This window comes from Alternaria hordeiaustralica, assembly GCF_023758085.1.
Source record: "Alternaria hordeiaustralica strain BMP 2776 chromosome Unknown scaffold_8, whole genome shotgun sequence".
NCBI classification, from domain to species: Eukaryota; Fungi; Ascomycota; class Dothideomycetes; order Pleosporales; family Pleosporaceae; genus Alternaria; species Alternaria hordeiaustralica.
Window position 1 is genome coordinate 1,059,161 of NW_026056780.1, and position 20,678 is coordinate 1,079,838.

The following is a 20,678-nucleotide window of genomic DNA, read 5'->3' on the forward strand; positions in this document are numbered from 1 at the left end:
GTTTGCGACGGTGTAGCCGGCGAAGAAGTTGAAGGGGATGGAGCGGTTAAGTGACGAGTATGCGCGCCATGGGGTGGCGAAGTTTGGTTTGAGGTTGCGAAGATAGCGAGGGAGGGACATGGGTTGATGATATCAGGGAGGGCGAAGCATTGGAAGTTTGCTGGGAAGGCGCGTTCGGTTGAAGTGGGTGAAATGCGGATGATGACGTCATGACACGCGGACTCACGTGCCGACGTGAAGTGCAATCCTATGACTTACCACTGCCGCCTCGTCAAAGCCTCCAGCATACATTAGGTCTTCGTACATTAGGGGATACGACATGCATCTAGTCGGTGGTTGCAGTAGAACTGGCCCCCACGACATTATGAGCGCCTCGCTGCAGGTACGGGTCGGCTATTCCGAGCATCGGAACTGGTATCCCGAGCTTGCGGGGTATCTCCATCCACTACCATAAAACTATCTTGACGATCATGATCAATCTTCTAATGTTTGCGCCCTTGTGTCAAAATGACAGCCATTCTCACAACCGCTAGACTGGTCTTCAAGGATGCGGCCGCCCGGCAAAAGGCCATCGACGCGTTTCACAAGATCATCGAGTTCACGACACCACATGAGCCGGAGGTCTTGCAGTATGTCTGCGCATTACCGGTGGATGATAGTTCGCGGACTGAGATATATATGATTGAAGAGTATGTTCATAAGTTGAATGGGATGTCATGTCGCTAACTGTACTAGATACGCAAACCAAGCAGCAAGTGATGCGCATCTGACTACCAAGCCTGTACAAGATCTCATACAACTCTTCACCACCGGAGATGTCCTCGCTCAGCCACCAGAAGTCCATAACTGCCCGATTATCAACAAGAAAACATCATCACCAGTACCGATCTCATCAAATCCGGCCATCGTTCTCATGAACATTCCCTCCAAACCGGACGCATCCGCCACCAAAGAAGCCGAAAAGTGGAGCGAGCTGTCGCAGATCGTGATGAAGAGCGTCAAAGGCGTAAACTCGTTCACAGTAGTCGAAGACCGAGAAGCGAAAAGTACACGTGTCGAATGCGTACTGCAGAGTCCGGATTCGTTTGCTGCATACCAGGATTTCATGGTCGATGGGCGGAGAGATGGGGCGGAGTTGGTGAAGATCAGGCCAATTAATGGCTTTATTGGGCGTGATAGTTCGAGCAAGTTGTGAGTGACCAGGTAGAGAATGTCAACGATTCAAGAGCTTGTCAATAGTATCCAGGGTGATCATGAGTTCGACTCGTCGTCTGCGGGATCCACATTTCAAGCTGAAGATTGTGGACTGAGAATCCCGGCTGACTAGCCCCGCGAGTCAAGTGTCGTTGTCCAATTGTATGATTACAGTAGCTGCCTAGATCTCGTCTCGACGTGCCGTGTATGCCGCCTCGTCGCCAGGCTCTGGTGTGGAACCATCCAAACGAATGATAACGCTGGAAAGAGGAGTTAGTGTGTGCTATCGGATGATCGCTGGGCTAAAAATCAGTCGTCAAACTCTGATGCAATCCCGGTGAAGGAAGGCGTCTTTGGTGATGAGATCCAAGAGCCATAATCAGAGGAATCTAGGACTTTGCTGTCCCTCCAATACGACGCATAATCATTGCCGTATTAGTAGAAGACGATGGCGGTGCGAGCCATATATCAATGCTCTGAGAAGCTCCGTTGTGTTCGACCCAGCACTTCAGTCGACGAGGACAGTTGTGGCCACGATACATGCGATACCCCGGAGAGCGTACGACCTCGGGCCAACTGATGTTATGGTTGATGGTTTGGCACACATAATGCGCCATTCTGGATATAACCCATCCTCGATGTGGGTTTATCTAGTGCATACTTAGTCCCGCGTGTCTCTTCGTTGATGCTGGTAGGCCCAAAGTTGTGCTCAAAGTTGGCGCAAAACTTTGCGCGATCATAGCTGTGACTTAGACTTTGTGTTTACTCTTCCGCTCGATAATCCAACGGCATCGTGCAGTCCTCGGACGGGTCTAGGGAAGGAAAAAGAAGTAGTGAAAGGATTGGCAATTCGGACATACCTTGTTCCATTGAAGCTCATTCACTGTCAGAGTATCTTCTGGCCCACCCCCGTAACTACCGCTAGCATCTAGGTACGAACCCGGAAAGCGCACCTTTTCTGCGTCCACCTGGCTTCTCTCGATACACGAGAACCCAAGCATCTCCCACAGCCATAGCCCTTTCCCGCCCAGATTCCCTTCCACCTCTTGAGAATCACACCATTCGTAAAGTTCGGCGCAGTGTCGGGCGGGTTTGATTCCATGCCAAATGTTCGAAGCCAGTATTGTGTCATAGACGATGGAGCGGTCGCAGCCAGCTTCAATAACAGCAAATCGCACTGTGTCCAGGTCGGCAGGTCGACCTAGGCGTCGATTGTGGTTGAACAGCTCTACTGCCTCAAGATTGCGTTCCAGCATGGCATTCTTTCTGGCAGCGACGGCCGCGTGCGCAACTTCAGGGTTCGTCCAGTCGACAGTCATCGCTGTAATCCAGAGTAAGAATCGTAAGAACTCGACTTTTTCTTCGGTCCACGAGCCCGTGAACAGCTTCTTCGGCAGGCGTCCCTTCACAAAAGCGAGCCGAGGAAAATGGCTTCTAGAGAAGATCATCTGTGTGGCATCTTGGAAGTCGGGCGGCCACTGCGCATCGAAGCAGCCTTCATCAGTCGTCAGGCCACAGAGACATCCTGCGGGTTCAAATCGTCGCACGATCCACGACTTGAAGAAATCCCACGTCATCCATCTGCTGGCGAAGATAAAGGTTTGAGCCGCTGTCTGGTCGGCGCGCTTGCCTCGTACCTCAGTGAGATAGTAGTCGCATGTTGAGTTGTAGATGTATTCGGATGACAGTCGTGCTGCAATGTGATGCGAAGCTTGAATGAGTGCGATGTTGTGACCAGCGGCAATGAAAATGGGTTGGAGAAGCTCGACGGGTAGACACTCGATCGGGGCGAGACCCATTTTGTGGATGAACAGCAGGATAGGTGAGGTGAAGGTGAGAATGAAGCAGTCGCTGATTCGCAAGGGGCCAAATACTACGAGACTGCAGTTGGAAACGTGTTCCTGAAAGACCTCGACGCCGCATCGTGGATAACTCGGTGTAGTATTGGCCGACTAGGCATCAGCCCCCGCATTTGCCCATTGAGGTATGCCGCTAATTACCCCACGCAGTGCTAGCGCGGTCGCGGGTGTCATCCGAGGTTCACCCACGCACCCTTCCATCGCAACAACATCACCACCTTCTTTTCGACACCAACCTAGGGGCCAGGCGCACCAATACTTCTCTCTTGGATTACGCGATATAGATTTCACGAAAACAGGTCTCACTTCGCTACGCGCGACCAACGCGAGACCGAACTGCATCAATTGAACATTCACCACGTTCGCGCGTTATGATACTGATGTTAGGTGCGCGTCGACCCCGGCCTGAATTCACCTGCTCAGAACTCCCAGTATTTCATGTAGAGTAATGCGTGTCTTGATACGCAGCCGGGCCATGGTCTCCAAGATAATGCTCTGGAAGCCGGTGACTTCGCTGATTTTATACGCTCCTAGGAGCAGTCGCATCGAAAGAGCTCGAGAGACGCGTCTTTATTCCAGGCCGACACGATGAGCAATGTCTGTCGATAGCGAATGAGATCAGATTTTCAGGAACCTAGTGACATTAGGGCGGGGTACTTTTCGGCATTACAGCGGGCGCAGTCATGCATCAGCTTCAACCCGTAAGCCTCAACCCGTAAGCTTCAACGCGTCGCTGTCAACTCGCGCAGCTTCGGTATCTCCGTCCGTACCTCGCGCATTCTCGCTATAACAGTACCGCATACATAAGGGAGAGCTTGGAACAGCTGTGAGAACACCATCTTTACATGATGGCTGATCTCGACCCGAGTATCTTGTTCAATGTGAAGGGGCTAGTGGCTGTAGTCACGGGCGGAGGAACAGGTAAGGAAGAGGTCTTTCCTACATGCAGGGTTATTAATTCATGAATAGGTATCGGATTGATGATAGCGCAAGCACTCGAGGCGAATGGTGCGATTGTGTACATCCTGGGTCGCCGAGAGGAAGTGCTGAAGCAGGCAGCCAGCACAGCGGTATGCTCGTCAAGCGACGTTTTAGACTATGCTGACGCGTTATTTTAGAAGCATGGAAACATCCACTACTTCAAGACCGATGTGACATCCAAATCCGATCTCTCCGCAGCAGTCGACCACATCGCCGCCAAATCCGGCTACGTCAATCTTGTTGTCGCAAACTCCGGCATTCAAGGTCCAACACTCAAAGGGTTGGAAAAGGGCGCATCAATCACCGAATTCCGTGATCACTTATGGAATTGGGATATGGACGAATTCACGCAAACCTTTGCGGTAAACACTACATCGGCTTTCTTCACGGTCGTTGCGTTTCTTGAGCTACTCGACAAAGGCAATAAAGCCGGCAACATTGAGCAGAAGAGTCAAGTCATCTGTATCAGCAGTGCGGGTGCTTTCAACCGCGTACCGATGGCGGGCTATGCGTATGCTGGTTCTAAGTCGGCGGCAGTACATATCATGAAGGCATTGGCGACGACGTTGGTGCCTTACGATATCCGCTCGAATGTGCTTGCGCCTGGTCGTAAGTCGAAGCATCCCCTTCCTCATGCCTTCTGCTTACTAAAGTCCGACAGTATACCCCAGTGAGATGACCGCGGGCATGCTCAGCCAGGAAACGTGGCCGAGGGACTTCATACCCGATCAAAGAGCTGGCAACATCAAGGACATGGCGGGCGCAATACTTTTCCTCACTAGTAGAGCTGGAGGTTATGTGAACGGGAATGTCTTACTTACCGACGGTGGACGTCTGAGCATTCTGCCTGCGACATACTGAGCTAACCTTGAGATTCAGCTTAGACAGGAAGAATGTAGTATGCCCCGCCGTACAATATGGACTCAAGCTTTGCCAACCGCAAGGGCCGGCGCGCAAATGCTTATTTACCCGTGGATCTATGACGTGTTAGTTCGAGATCGTGAATTCCTGGCTCGATTCGGTGGGTTTTGCTGGCTTGCTCAGCTTTTGTGGTGTGAGACGGTGGGTTCTGACGCGTATTTATCCGGTCATCCACGAAGAGCTTGTGCAAGGCCGTCGATCACTCACTGTCATCGAAGCTGAAGAACATCGAATGTCATTACTATTAACTAATGCCACAACAAATAGAATACCTTTACAGCTCCTTACTTTTTGTGTGGATAGGATAGGCCCATGGAATACGGCCTTGGATGCGGTCCTCGCCGAAGACGTAGTCCAACACCCTACTTTGCTTCATGCGCGGAGCGACAACATACTTCATCAAGAGCCATTGGAAAGCGTAAAGTGGATAGATGAACCTGCCCACGAACCAGTAGATTGGAGTAGCCCAGGCGTGGCTGCGAGTTGCGGCAGCCGAGACCCCAAAGTCGAACGCAGTTGGCTCTTTCCGCGAAGATTGGTATTCCTGGAAGATTTGTTCGAGTTCGTCGAAGCCAATATCAGGACCTGCACTTGACTTTGTCGCATTGTGTAGTAAATTGCAAAGCAATGCGACGTCTTGAATGCCGTTGGTAAATCCGAGGCCTGCATTTGGTGTGAACTTGTGACATGCGTCGCCCGCGAGCACAATACGCCCCAAACTCCAATGCTCAAGTACGCCTTCGTCCAAATTTGACATGCCTGCGGTCGAGCTATCGTAGATGTCTTTGACCTTCAGGTCATCATTGACAGGCCAGTCTGCGAAGCTAGCGGCGAAGTCATCCATTTCCTCCTTTGTATATCGCTTCGGCTCCTGGGTCGGTTCTGGCAGCTTTTCATACAGCAACAACCAAGCGCGTTCACGGCCGGTGATCCACATTAGGGAGCGATCCTTGCCCTGTGTGTTGTTTCCCAGGCCAGCCGCGCATGGCCGTGGTGTATTGGACCATAGACAACGGTAGTGGGCGGAGAACGGCGGTTCCGGGTTGCGGCAGGCTGAGAAGCGGTCTTCTGCTGAGAGCTTGTGCATGATCTTGCGCGTTTGACTGTGCACTCCGTCGGCGCCAAGTACCATGGATCCGGTGAACGTGGTGCCGTTCGCGCAGGTGACTACGACGCCGGTTTCGGTTGTTGCGATGTTGACCACTTTCTGGCCAACATGGTATTTCTTCCTTGCTTCCTCGGGAAGGCCTTCGAGCAGGGCTTGTACGAGTTCGGCGCGATGGAATGCGATTGGCTCGAGGCCGAAGCTGTGCTGAGTAAGTGGATGATCAAAGATGGGTTGGACCAATGGGCAGGATTTACTTGTCTTTGACGATCTGGACGGACGTGCCGTCTGCGAACTTCTTGCCATCCTTAGTGAAGGACTTATTATTCAAAACTCTCTGTCCGATTGAAAGCAGCTTGTCAAGCAGACCGAGTTGTTGCATTATCCGCATCGCATGAGCTCCAAGAATGAGACTGGCGCCAACATCAACGATGACATCGTCCCTTCGTTCCAGAACGACAAAGTCGATGTTGGCTAGATGCAGTGCATGAGCAGCTGTCAGTCCGGTTGGTCCTCCGCCAATCACAATAACTTTGAAGGGTTGGTCTGCCATTGCTGTGAATTGTGAAAGGAATGTGAAGCTCTCCACCTCATAAGCTTTGAGACCCTATATATCTGTACATGCGACATTGACATCGATGCAGGCGGTGGTGGGTCATGGAACTGCCGATGAATACTTGACATGTCCATAGCACACTGTGAGTAGATCTCGGGAACCGAAGTACACCCGATCATGTGGATAACATCGACATGCTCGGCCGAGGAGGTTAAGCAGAGTCACAAAGAACTCCCATCGTCGTTTTCAATGTGAGCTTGATGCTCAAAGGCTCCGCTGCCGGGATATTGTGAACCGGGTGTTATGCTGTGAGAGGGGGGACGCGAATCGAAGACGCGTGCGAGCGGGTGCTTGGTGATGCTGCGTATTGCGAAACTTCATGGTGGCATGCGAGTGGCAGCAAGAACGTGAAAAAGACCGATGCGCATGATGTCGATGCTCAGTGCATGGGTTCTGGAGGTTTACTGCAAATAGTGAGAGAAAGAAGGAACTGTCGCGTAAGCATGTGAACGCCTGATCTTGTGAGTCAGGCCGCTGCGACCCGGTGGCGACCCATCTTTTGCATGCTTTGAGACCGTGAGTGTGAATTAGACACTGCGTTCAGGGTTGCATGAGGCGAAAGGGCACAAAGGTGTTGTTCAACGTTCTTTCTATGTGATCGTGAGGATGTGGACACGCGTAGAGGTTCGGAAACCCGCTGCCGCCAACACTAGCGTGCCAAGCTTCGATCCTCATCCCAAGCTTGTCGGGATCTCAATCTCCGCACCGCCGTCCTTCCACGCATCCCCAGAACAACAGCGCCAACTCCTCGTTCGAGCAAAGAATCCTGAAAGACCCAGAGGCTACGTTGATGTTGGAATACCTACTTTGCATGTTTTCGTCTCAATGTAGCCAGCAGACCCGTTCGGCCTTTTCCTTTCAGATACCCTCCTTTATCCACTTCGTCGCCAACTCAAGACATACCCTAGCATCAAGCCAGGGCGCGGTCGCAAGTTCCCTTTGAAAGGATTCGATGTTCCTAATTTCCGCTATGTCAAACCGAAATTTCAGGTTCGATACGCGAAGTATCGCAGCGCCGCTTGCGTCCTTGAAAAACTCTGCAGTCTCCATATCATCGAGTGCGCTATTGTGGGCGATGGTTGCTACCGAACGTAGATCCTCTCCACCTATCACTAAGCTGAGAAACAAGCCCTGCGCCACGACGTCTATCCACAAGTCATTCGTGTCCAAGTACGGGACGGCATAGCTGATGTTGACTTGAGGATGCTGCCGGCAGTATTCGGCCAGCTCGAACATGACATCTTTGGGTTCCAGCGACTGGCTGAGCTTTGGCACCTGTCTATGACTGCTTGACCAGAGGCAAATGTCACGGAAACGTCCCCGTTTAGTCGCTGCGCAGTTCCGGATGAAAGTCAGGAAAAGGTGTCCGGGCCCGAATTTATCACTCCAGTGGGTAAAAAAATGCACTCGATTAACTTGGAGCTCCAGCCCCGCGGTCTCCTTGTACAACTGGCGACAGGTCAATTTCAGCTGATTGAGGTGGTCTTTGCATTCTGAGCGGTAGGCTCCGCAGGGGATGAAGCGTGGGATGTTGTGGCCGTCAAATCCGTCGTCGCTAGACACACCCTCATAGGACCTCACACCGCTGTCGAACTTCAACTCGTCGTCGGTCTGAAGTGCGTACTCGTATATGCGGTTGCGTAGCTCGCCAGGCAGTAGGAGCAGAGGGGATGTGCTCTTGGCGGGCGCATCGTTTCGCGATGTTGAAGGCATCTTTGAGCTATACGATGTGTTAGCAACTGCGAAATAGAAACGGGGTCGATGAGCGACTAACCTGGGTGTGGTCTTGGAGCTTGATGAGAACGTGGTGCGCTTCTCGCGGTACCAGCGACGCAGACGATGTCGAAAACCATCCTTCATGTCGGCGGAGAGAACGGTACACTGGAGTTGAATACGCAGTGCGCGCGGATGTCGTTGTTTGGCAATAAAATTTCTGCGCGGGCTGGGGAGCGAATATTCTCGCCGTATCTGATCTTTCTCACCTTCACTTTGTGCACGGCCCACGTCCTCTAGTCCGCCTAGTGTGCTATCGGTGTCACAGTATTCCTCGCGGCCATACCCACTATTGCATCCGACCACTGAGTGCAGGCCCGTACCAAGCACTTCGTTCACAGCGACTGACCATCGCACCTGGTGCTGCCAGCTATGCAGGCGACCAAGCACGCGCCCGCACACATGCTTTCGATTGCGGAGTATTTAAGATCATGTACATCGACTGGCCGCACCAGGACTGCTTATCGAGCGCCATGCGACTTCTCCATCTGCCAGACCCAGTATCGCAACTTCGATTGTCAGTCCATTGACGAGTATGCCTACGTGGAGAGCGCAGCTGGATTTGGAGGATTGTAAAACTTCCTGATTAGCCATCTGGCCGCTACCCCGCTTCCGCGCACTCATTCACGCTGATGAACGCTTCTACAGCATACTGAATCCCCTACATGCGCCTACGTAATCATGTATCTTCGACGTATCATGAACCCTTGAGGCATTCGTACACTCGTAATCTTATAAATGTCGCTCGAAATGACTGCGCATACCTCCAGGCTATAACGTGACAGAGACGAAGTCATCATTTCTTGTACTTTCTGTTTTGAAGCTGCAGTCTTTCAAAAAGCCAGAGGAGAGCAGAACACATATCATAGTACTCGGAGCTTTTGAGAAAAAGAAGGAGCGCACATGTGCAGCGGCACTCTTTCTTTGGGGTAGCAAGGAAGCGACGTATGATCAAGAAGAGGGAAGCAGGAGATGTTAAGCTTCATGTAGCTGCCCAGACGCGCCAAAGTCAAGCTTTGACTCTTCTCTTCTCTTCTCATAAACTCGAGTTTCGACACTTTTGGAGAGGGAACAATTGACGCCGCCGAACAACGGTATCCATTTGTATTCGCGCGGATTTTAGAGAGGAGGAAGCACCGCACTCATCAAATTCTCTGCTATCGATTTCGGGAACGAATGGTGTCTGATAAAGTAGATGGGGTTTTCGGAGAAGCAGCCCACGTGTCCTAGCGGCTAGACATCTTTGGAGTGTGCCGAATCGATCGAGATTGGAGAGCGAGCAGCCAAAGAAGAGCGACCATGTGCACGGTGCAATTTCACTTTTTGAAAGACCAGGGAGAAGCCCACATACGAGCTTGCAGTCACAATTTTTGGAGAAAGGAGTAGTGGAGTGTGATGAAGAAGAGGAGGTACGGCGAAGAAGGTGTGATTTATACCGCAATGACGCGCTAACACGGAAATGGCACAGCGGCTAAGGCGCCAGCAGACACCATGCATTCATGTTCGGGAGTTTTGGACGATCGCTCGACGCCAAAGCCATGAGCACGATATCGTAATCTTTCGAGAGAACAACCACATGAATAGATCGAATCGAGCTTTCGAGCCGCTGAAGCCGTTACGTGTCGAAGAAGGCGGAAGACAACAGTCATGTTTTCGATCCTGTGATCTGTTCGCGGCACATGCAAAGGTCTTGGTAGTCTTTCAGGGGTATCTACCAGAATGAACCAATTTCGAGTATGTCGTTCTGGATGGAGAAGCGGCGAACATCGTTTCTGTCGCTGGTATTTTGGAATGCGGAAGACCGGAGGAGGCACCGACCATGCACTGAAATCCCATGGTTTTTGGAAGAAGCACCGTGGGCTCGATGAAGAGAGGAAGAAAGGAGTCAAAAGGTGGCTTATATACGCCATATGTCCGATTTCAAAATGGGTCCAGGCAGATACATGGGTTGCAAAACGTACCAAAAGCCCGGAGACATGGTGTTGTAGGCGGTAGGCTTCGGTAGACATGCGCGGTCTTGAGGTTTGTTTTGGGAAAGAGGAGTCTTCCGAGAGGAACATGCTCGGCTCTTGTACAAATTTTGGTGAACATCAGCGCGAAGAGGCGAAGAGGCGATGCGCTTGCTCGACTGAAGTTTTGGAAAAAAAAGAGCTTTCGGAAAGAACATAGGAACTCCTCTTTCGTCATTTTGGTAGAAAGAAGGAGCGCAGAAGACGCAGACATAGAGGAAGCAGATACAACTTTTGGAGAAAGACGTTTTGAAGTGGATGATAAGAAAGAAGAAGAGAGGAGAGGAAAGCCCGCCTTTTATACATGCTTTCCGGCTAGAAAGATCGGATGGCTGACACATTCGACAGCCATCTCATCATCCCACTACATGCATCACCCACCTCGCACCAGATTCTACAAGCATCACGCCTCGATGACTTCCTTCAGTGCCTTCGCACTCCCCTCCAACTTCTCCCTCTCTTCCTTATCCAATGGCATCTGCACCGCCCTCACCACGCCCTTCCTGCCCAGCACAACCGGCATACTCAAGCACACACCCAGATCCTCCTGATACGTACTAACTGGCCGCACGATCTTCTCATCAAAGATGATGGATTTACATATCGATGCTGCAACGCCGCCAATACCGTAGTTCGTGGCGCCCTTGTTCTCGATGATGGAAGTGGCTTTGTTCTTCGTTTCTTCGGCGATGGCGTCTTTATCCAACGCGCTCGATTGCTTTGACGATAACGCAGCAGACAACGGAACGCCGCCGATGGAAGCAAGACTCCAGGCGACGAACTGACTCTCACCATGCTCCCCCAAGACGTACGCTTCGATGCTGGAGGCTGCGACTTCCGCCTTGGACGCGAGGATACCGCGAAGGCGCGCAGAGTCCAGGAAAGTGCCGCTGCCGATAACTTGCGATTTGGGTAGACCGGAGTATTGTTGCGCAAAGTAGGTGAGAACGTCGACTGGGTTTGCAACTAGCAGAAGTACAGTGTCCTCGCGGAACGGCTTCATGTCTGAGATTGCGGATTCAAGAATGGACTTGTTGCGGCCGATTAGATCAGTCCTGCTCTCGCCCTTCTTCTGCTTTGCACCAGCGGCGATCACGACGATATCGCATTGTCCCGCCTCTTTGTGTGTGCCTGCTCTTATGCGGGTGCTGGTGTTGCCGTGGAAGGTGGCATCAGACAGGTCGGCGACTTGAGCGTCTCTGACTTCTTCTTTGGGGTCGACGAGTAAGATGTCACCGGCGACGGGGTTCATGATGAGGCTGTATGCGATTGTGGCGCCTACATCGCCGGCGCCGAGGATGGCGATGGAGGAGGTGTTTTTGGGGTCTGACATGTTGGGTCGGGTATGAATTAAATGCGAGATGAGATGAAATCGGAAGGAGTAGAAGGGCTGTGTTGAAAAATGACGGGAGTACCTGGTGGGTTTCCATTCCTTCTTCTTCTGTAATCTGGTAGTACAAGCTATTGAAGTACGTCATCGTGATGGCGCTAGTGCGTTTTCAGTCCGTAGACAGCCGGCCTATCGATACGCTGGCGAGGAAGTCGCGATGGTGGGTTACCTGAACATGACCAGCTTCAGTTCCTCATCACAGCCCCCATTCTCTCACAGCCCGTATCATCCTCCTCCCGTGATATCCACTCCACCGTCTCACACCCACTCTACGTCGTCGTCTCGTCTCTTACGACGCGTCGTGGTTCGAGGGAGGCGTTGAGGTTGTTTCTTGGCTGTCTTGACTGGCTAGGAGGGCTTAGCATCTTATTCCATGAACAAAGCCAAGTGAAGCAAAAAATGCATCGCAAAATCCAAGTGCTCAATCAAGTGCTCAAGCTACCTTGGGTGCGGGTGCTGCAGCGGGTGCAACCACTTTCTTCCTCGGCTGTGTGGCCAGACCCTTCTTCAGTAGTAGAGGTATGACGTCCGTCGCTTTATTCCGGCTGATGGTCTTTCGGCAGACGGGACACTGGGAGCGCTTCGTTTCGTGAGGCCCGGTGCGGTTCTCGCCAGCGATGAGGGCTTCCATGAGGCAGGTGTGGCAGAAGAGGTGGCCTGAACAATTAGTGAAACACTTGAGACGGTAAGGATTGTACTCACCACACGCAGTAGCCGTAAGATCTGTAGGGTTGTCCATGCAGATGACGCAGTTGAACGAGTTGAAGGTGGTGACAGTCTCCTCTGGCTTTGCCTGCGCCTTGACAGCATCCTCGCGTTGTTTTTGCAGGGCCTCTTGCAGCGGCGTCTTCTGCTCCGTCAAGTCGAGCTCTTCGATCTTCTCGGGCTCGGCGCTCTGCTGCTTGACTTCAGCAGCTGATCCGTCGTCCCGCTTCTGGCGCTTTGCTGAGGGGCCCGGGGTGGGCGACTGCGGCTTCCTCCTCCGCGGCGGTGACTCGGGGGCGCTTGTGAGGTCGACGTAGCCATTTGCGAGACGGTCAGGCCGTGCGCGTGTGGCGGGCGGCATGTCTCCGGTGAATGGGCTGTACGGGCGCCAAGCAAAAGGTGAATAGCGTCCGTGGTCGAGCCCGGCTGGATTGAGGATGTGATCGAAGAAGCCGGTGGAGTAGGGCATGGGCGGGGCGCGGTAGACGTCGTCGAACTGGGCGTCGTCGGCGGGGGCGCTGTAGTGGCCGAAGAGCTCGCCAAAGTCGAAGGCTTCGGGGGAGTAGTGGTTGTGGTGGTGGCTATCGGGGGTGTCCAAGTTGGCGTCGTCGAGTGGGTGGGTTATGTCATCGTCGTCCCTGTGAGAGCGGTCGGCCGACATGGTGGCGAGCGCAGGCCGAGGGGGCGGGCAGGTCAGGAAGGGCAACGTGCTCCTTCACCATCTGAGCAGCTGCTGGTCTGGGCATGGTGTCGCAGTCCCGGGGGCTTGGTGACGCAAAAGCAGCGGCCGCCATTCGGCTCGGGCGTGCTATATCATGCATCGCGTAGGGCTGAGGGGAACTGCACCGCGCCAAGAGTCTGCGGGTGAACTAGACACTGAACATGACGACACCGAATGGCAACCTCAACTACAACGATTCAACCCTCCGACGCCATGCAGTGACCGCCGCATTCCAGTCTGACGATGCGCTGCTCATGTCGCTCCCTTGCCGCCCACGCCGCCCGCCCGCGACCCGTCCATGCGCAATCGCATTTCGCCAACGCCAAACGATGTCTCGCCACAGTGCAGTCTACACAATCTCCGGATGCGGACGGTAGTAATGCAAGGGGCAGTCTGAGCGGTGCGACAGCCAATGCCTCTTTGTCAGTGCCCTCGGAAGCCCGCTTCAGTCCCATCGGTGTTCAGCATCTTTCCTCGCACATCCACTCGCAGGTCTTCCCCGGCGCAAGCACCCAACCACCTCCCGAACTCGTCGCACTGTCGCAGGACCACCTCAGCCGCCATGACTTGCTCGGCAAGAACCAGGACCAGACGCCGCCGGTTGGCTTCGACCTGCCGGAGCTACAAGGGACTAGTCTCGATGAGCACTTCTACAAGCTGGGCATGGACACGGCGGAACCCTACCTGAGCATGGCGAAGAAGCTGGCATGGGCGAACCCTCCACCAAAACCAACGAAGTGGGTGCGACGGAGCGGCTGGACCAAGTACAACAGCGACGGCACCACCGAGGCAGTCGATGCGCCCGACGAGACGATGCTCACATTCGACACCGAAGTCATGTATAAAGTGACGTCGTTCGCCTGCATGGCATGTGCCGCTAGTCCTACCGCCTGGTATGCTTGGTTATCGCCGTGGCTGCTGGGCGAGACCAAGTCAGATCGTCACCTCATCCCACTGGGCGACACCTCAGTCCCCCGCGTCGTCGTCGGACACAACATTGGATACGACAGAGCTAGGATAGCGGAAGAGTACAATATTGCGCAGTCGAAAAACGCGTTCGTCGATACCATGTCCCTGCATGTGGCCTCCAACGGCATGTGCTCGCGCCAACGCCCGTCGTGGATGAAGAACAGGAAGGATCAGGAGGAACAAGACAAAGCAGCCACGTCAGAGGAGAACGCTGGCCTTTCCACAGTCCTGGCGGGCCCGACCGAGGAAGAGCTGTGGATGGGAAGGAGCGCCATCAACTCACTACGGGATGTGGCCAAGTTCCACTGCAACATCACACTCGACAAGGCGCAGAGGGAGTACTTTGGCGACAAAGACCGTGCGGTCGTCAATGATATGCTTGACGAACTGCTCTCCTACTGTGCTGCTGATGTAGAAATCACGCATCGTGTGTATCAAAAGGTCTTTCCGTTGTTCCTCGAAACATGTCCGCATCCTGTTAGTTTTGCCGCATTGCGATTTCTGGCTGCCGAGATTTTACCTGTCAACGAGACGTGGGATGCGTACATCAACAACGCCGAAGCGACATACAAACAGCTCGACGATGCTGTGAAGGAGCGACTAGTGGCGTTGACGGAGAAGGCGTTGGAGGTCAAAGATCAGCCAGAGGTGTATGAGAACGATCCCTGGCTGAGTCAGTTGGACTGGTCAGGGCAGGAGGTCAAGATGGTCAAGGGGAAGAAGAAGGGCGATCCGCCGAGACCAGCAGCCCGCCAGAAGAAGCCTGGTATGCCAAAGTGGTACAAGGATTTGTTTGCGAAGAACGACGCCCCGATGGCTCTTACCGTACGAACACGCATCACGCCGATTTTGTTGAAGCTGGCATGGGATGGGAATCCTCTGGTGTGGTCGGACATACATGGGTGGACGTACAAGGTGCCCGCAGACGAAGCCTTTGCCTACGACGACAAGGGCTTGAAGGTCTTGGACATGTCTGAGGAAGAGAACCTGAAGCTGCGGGATGACAGCCAGTATGTCTACTACAAGATTCCACACAAAGATGGACCGCTCGCAAGATGCGCCAACCCACTTGCCAAGGGCTATCTGCAGTATTTCGAGAAGGGGAAGCTGGGATCAGAGTATGCGTATGCCAAGGAAGCACTGGAGATGAACGCGTCTTGTTCGTACTGGATCAGCGCGAGGGAGAGAATCACGAATCAGATGGTCGTCTACAACAAGGAGGTACCTAATCCGCCGAAACTCGTATCTGCATCCGGTAAAGGCGCTGGGAAGAAGGTCGGCTTCATCCTTCCACAGATCATACCAATGGGCACCGTCACGCGGAGATCGGTCGAGAATACCTGGCTCACGGCTAGTAACGCGAAGAAGAACCGCGTTGGGTCAGAGTTGAAGTCCATGGTAAGAGCTCCTCAGGGGTACTGCTTCGTTGGAGCAGATGTCGACTCACAGGAGCTGTGGATCGCCAGCTTGATTGGCGATGCGACGTTCAAACTCCACGGCGGTAACGCAGTCGGCTTCATGACGTTGGAGGGTACCAAGGCAGCAGGGACAGATTTGCATTCTCGGACCGCCGCCATCCTGGGCATTTCGCGTAACGACGCCAAGGTGTTCAACTACGGACGTATCTATGGCGCCGGACTGAAGTTCGCGTCTACTCTCCTTCGCCAGTTCAACCCTTCCTTGTCGGACGAGCAGACTTCGAAAACAGCAGACGATCTCTACAAGAACACCAAGGGAAAGAAGACTAACCGAAAGCAACTCCATGAACGAGCCTTTTGGCGTGGTGGTACTGAGTCTTTCGTCTTCAACAAGTTGGAAGACTTTGCTGAGCAGGAACGACCTCGCACGCCCGTCCTCGGCGCCGCCATCACCGAAGCCCTGCAACGGCGGTATCTATCAAAGGGCGGATTCATGACAAGTCGAATCAACTGGGCAATTCAATCTTCCGGCGTCGACTACCTCCATCTTCTAATCGTCTCCATGGACTACCTCACCCGCCGATACGGCCTCGACGCTCGCCTCTCCATCACAGTCCACGACGAAATCCGCTACCTCGTCAAAGAAGAAGACAGATACAAAGCAGCGATGGCGCTCCAGGTGGCCAACGTATGGACGCGCGCAATGTTCAGTCAGCAGATGGGCATCAACGAACTCCCCCAATCATGCGCCTACTTCTCCGCTGTCGACATCGATCACGTCTTGCGCAAAGAGGTGGACATGGATTGCATCACACCCAGCAACAAGGAGAAGATTCCGCATGGTGAGAGTCTGGATATCATGGCGTTGTTGGAGAAGGGCGAGGAGGCGCGTCTCGATCCCCAGCATGTTCCAAAGGAAGCCGACATGCCAACACCGGAGAAGTACACCCACGCTTTTACACCCCGCACGCCGATTATGACGACCCTTTCGCGCGGCGACGCAGTCGGCGACCCAACAGCAATGGCGTATCTCAAAGCGCAGATCTCCTCCTCCGACCAGGAACTCCGCGATATCCTCAGACCCCTCCGCGCAACACCCGCACCGCGCACCAGCAAGACTTCAAGTAAGAGCAAGAGTGGTAGTACGGCTGGCAACGAAGTCTCAGATATAGAGCAAGAGAATCGCGAGATCCAGAAGGAGATCAAGCAGTTTGAAAAAATGACCAAGCAATCGAGCGCTCATGACCCCTGGCGCGAGGTGTACAAGCGCGCGAATGCGAGCACAAAAGCCAAAGGTAAAGTTGGCACTGGAAGCGAGTGGTGGCCCAACACTGGCTATGGTTATGGGCAGCATCCGAGGAGTTCGGTGAGGAGCGCGAGGGTTTAAAATGGAGTGAATGCGCGAGATGAGATATGTTTCTTGTATGTTTCTTGTAAAATGTATGTACAGCAAAACTTCACGCATGGGTTGGGTAATACGGCTATCATGGGCGGAGGGGCGGCGCGACGTCTGGTTTACTTGCATAGGTTCGGCGCATCGTTCCTTCTACAAATGCACATTTGGATTGGCGTTCTTCCGATTCCGACCCCATTTCGCAGTCGCGTGACTGAGGGGGGTATAAAAGGCCGTCTTCCGAGCCGTCGTTCTTCTCTACTTCAATACCTTCCGTTCTTTATTTACTAAAATGCACACAGCCACCTCACATGACTCTGCTGGTCTGGCTTTTCCAAAATTATAGATGAAATGGAGCATGTGCTCGCCTTCCCTTCTGGTTTCGACATCGACTTCTAAAAAGAACCATGAAGGATGTCATGTTTCCTGGTTCTGGTCTTCCCCAAAACTCTACGTTTTCGAGGTGATGTGTCCGCCTGCTCGCGTGCTCTCAACCTCCCAAAACTTTAGGCCTGACGACGACATGACTTCAACCGCCCGCCTTTCCGAAAACCATAGGACGGCCAGGAGTATGCTGGCATTCACTTACACTTTCGAAATTGGAACCAGGATGTCCTTTGAGATACACATATGTTTTTGGTTATCCAAAATTGCAATGCAAGAGTTTGATATGTGCGCCTCGGCCTGCAATGCGCATGCCTCAAAGATTATTACTATCCATGTATGTTCTACGCCCTATGCCCAGTGAAAGCGCGTTGCATGAAAAGGCGATGTGGGAGTCCTGGCTACTGCCTACAAGACCCATGTCGTCGTCGCGATGTGGCACTGGTTTTTGTTGGGAGCCCTATAAATGTCACACAATGCGTGGATTATACTTCTACACTTCTTTTCTCCTCTACAAACTACCGAAATTTCCCAACGACACTTTCATGGAGTGAGTGTTCTTCCCTCGGTTTCCAAAACTTCCGTACGGGCTTCTCATGTTCTTTGCGCTGTTCGCCGCGGCAAGCGCAGCGCAACATGGAATCACCTGAGTTGCTTTTGAAGCAGCTCGTTTCGAGACACCCTATATATTGCTCACAGCGCACGAAGAATGCCCTTAATTCTCTCCTCACTTTGGAAAAACACCAAAACGACTTTTCGAAAGACCCATGAAGTTGGCGGCCTTCTCTCGGTCTTCAAAAAATGTGGTCTTCGATCGTGTTATGCGTATGCAACTTTGCTGTGACGTCATCCTCGTCTACAAAGTCAGCTTGATCGACGTCTATGGTATCGTCTTCCAAAAACAGCGCCAGTAGCTCAGTATGGCATCCCGCCTCGATGATTTTCCAACTACATACACTGAGCAAAGGGTCCGAGACTGTTACAACATTTTCCATACTTGACGAATATCCAAAATCGCCATCGGACACTACTATGAGCCGGCTTCGCGCGGTCTTCCAAAAATCAGTTCTCGACTTTCTATGATTGCGACTTTCTGCATTCCCCGCAGTATTCTTTCGATATCAAAACATCTGTCAGTTATCTCATGGCGTTCGTTTGTTGAGGCCTTTAGCTTCTCGTTGCTAAGTGAGATGACGACCAGGATATCCTCGTACACCGTGGTTAGTTACCAAAAACAATGGAGACAAGTGCTATGGTGTCGTTTCTCCGCTCCCTCTCTCTCAAAACACGAACGAAACCATCTGATGTTTCTTGGCCACTCTTTTGATGTCTTCATAACATCATAAGAGCTTCTCGACCCTCCGATAGCGTCTTCCCGCTCAGCCATATATTCTTTCCATAATACAAAGCGCGATTATATACGTCATCTCCCGGCGTATGGAGAACTCCGGAAGTTAGAAGCCAAAGAAGTCATGGAGTTGGGTGTCTTGTGTGGGCCCTTCCAAACATGCCGAAGCAGCTTTCCATGTTGCAAGACTCTCTCGTATCACCGTATACTCTCAAATTGCCACGGCAAATATTGATGCAGCGCGAAGCCTTAGCCTTTTGAAGCAGTTAACTTTTCGCGGCTGCGGGTGACGACGACAGCACTGATTCCGGCAAGCTGGCTGACGAACGAGACAAGATGGACAAAAATAGGGTGGTGGGACGCTCCTGCCCTTTCACTCAGTGATGTCACGGGTTCCGAAAATCTCTTCGCGCGCCTGCCTGGACGCGTGCAGTCGCTAGCGTGACTACCAAGATTGTTTGTTGTTAGCTCCTTCCTGGCTATTACTCCCTCGCCTGCGCCGTCTGCTTCCCGTCACACACTTCTATCGCCCATCTGGTCGCCGACCACGACGCAAGGATAAAGATGAGCGCCGCATTCGAAATACCCTTTGGCGAGTGGGAAGAGAGGGCCCAAGAACATGTGAGAACTCCAATATGGAGCTGTGTGGGAAAGGAACTGACACGGTACGCTCACCTAGGTTGATCACTCCAAGTACTCCAAGCTCGCCTTGAGTCTCGACGAATATGGATGGCTGCCTCTGATCCGAGCCACGTACCATGACGAGAACCTCACCAACAACTGGTACATCAAGAAATGCTCCCTCGAGCACTGGATCATGTACTGCGACGAGATCTTGCCTACTGTCGAGCCGGCGATACTCAAAGCCATTTGTCGTGGAGACGTGAACGCCGCGGTCAAGGGCGATGCCGACCTACGCAAGATGCTGCAAAAGTACGAGGAACGTCCCGACGGCATGCACGCCATCTACCTGCGACAGATGACAGTCGGTATCAACGAAGAGGCACTTCTCATCGATGAGGCGCGCCGTCTTGCTTCGATCGCCATGCAGTACGCGAATCAAGATAGCTCTGACACCGCCGCGGACGAGGCCTATGCGATCGACAGGGTGGCGTGCGAGGCCGCCTGGCATATCCGTTACACCATCAGTGGACGGCGTCATTTCATCGAGGGCAGCAATGGCGACGTCGACCCTGAAAAGAAGCGTGTGCTACAACGCTTTTCCCGCACTCTCACTCGTCTTGCAGACCAGGCTGAAAAGGAGAACAAGACACACATCCCCTTCCTCCAGGACGTCGGCTACGCAACCAAAGGCTTAAAGGATGAGCGGAAATATGGGAACGGTCGATCAGGTACAAGTTGGCTGTTCTTGTTCACCAAATACATTCTTGAGAGCTGGAAAGACATCTCTACTGTGAAGATGCACCACTTCACTATCGCTCTCATCGTCGACGTTTCTTTAGGTCCTGTTGGCCAGATGCTACTTAGTCGCCTCGCCCGCGCGTACTACTTCGCTGGCGGCTTTACGATCAGCCAAGCCGGTACCAGTATGTCAATCCTGGAATTGCTTTACCGATCTGAAGTCGAGCGTCAAGAGATGTTCGAATACATTCGACTTCAATTAAGCAAAGACCGCATTGATGTCGAGCAGTGAGAGTAGCATCCTCCCGAGCACCTTGGGCGACTCAGGCAGTTTGAGAAATGTGTGGAGGACAAGACGAAGGAAGCCGCGGGGCTGGTGTGATCACTGTTTTGCGTTGTCCATGATGTCGGTGCGGGAGCTGACGGGTGTACTTACACGCTTGATGGTGTTACGAGCATTTCACGGCCACTTATGAAGATAGATGAATGACACTTCTAGGTATAAAGTTCTTGTGATGCCCTGCCACTCG

General features: G+C 52.8%; 4 protein-coding genes across 4 annotated transcripts; 2 read left to right on the forward strand and 2 right to left on the reverse strand.

Moving 5' to 3' along the window:
* Positions 1–5,229: 5,229 nt before the first annotated feature.
* J4E84_005211 (uncharacterized protein) lies at positions 5,230–6,498 on the reverse strand (the record flags this gene model as incomplete). The annotated part of the gene is made up of 2 exons (XM_049387808.1): positions 5,230–6,262; positions 6,491–6,498. The coding sequence occupies 2 exons, from the start codon at positions 6,496–6,498 to the stop codon at positions 5,230–5,232; spliced, it is 1,041 nt and encodes a 346-aa protein (XP_049244786.1).
* Positions 6,499–10,861: 4,363 nt separating this feature from the next.
* J4E84_005212 (uncharacterized protein) lies at positions 10,862–11,791 on the reverse strand (the record flags this gene model as incomplete). Its single annotated transcript, XM_049387809.1, has 1 exon — positions 10,862–11,791. The coding sequence occupies one exon, from the start codon at positions 11,789–11,791 to the stop codon at positions 10,862–10,864; it is 930 nt and encodes a 309-aa protein (XP_049244787.1).
* A 1,726-nt stretch (positions 11,792–13,517) lies between these two features.
* MIP1 (DNA-directed DNA polymerase gamma mip1) lies at positions 13,518–17,048 on the forward strand (the record flags this gene model as incomplete). Its single annotated transcript, XM_049387810.1, has 1 exon — positions 13,518–17,048. The coding sequence occupies one exon, from the start codon at positions 13,518–13,520 to the stop codon at positions 17,046–17,048; it is 3,531 nt and encodes a 1,176-aa protein (XP_049244788.1).
* A 2,373-nt stretch (positions 17,049–19,421) lies between these two features.
* Positions 19,422–20,440, forward strand: J4E84_005214 (uncharacterized protein; the record flags this gene model as incomplete). Its single annotated transcript, XM_049387811.1, has 2 exons — positions 19,422–19,429; positions 19,501–20,440. 2 exons carry the CDS (start codon positions 19,422–19,424, stop codon positions 20,438–20,440), a joined length of 948 nt encoding a protein of 315 aa, XP_049244789.1.
* Positions 20,441–20,678: the final 238 nt, after the last annotated feature.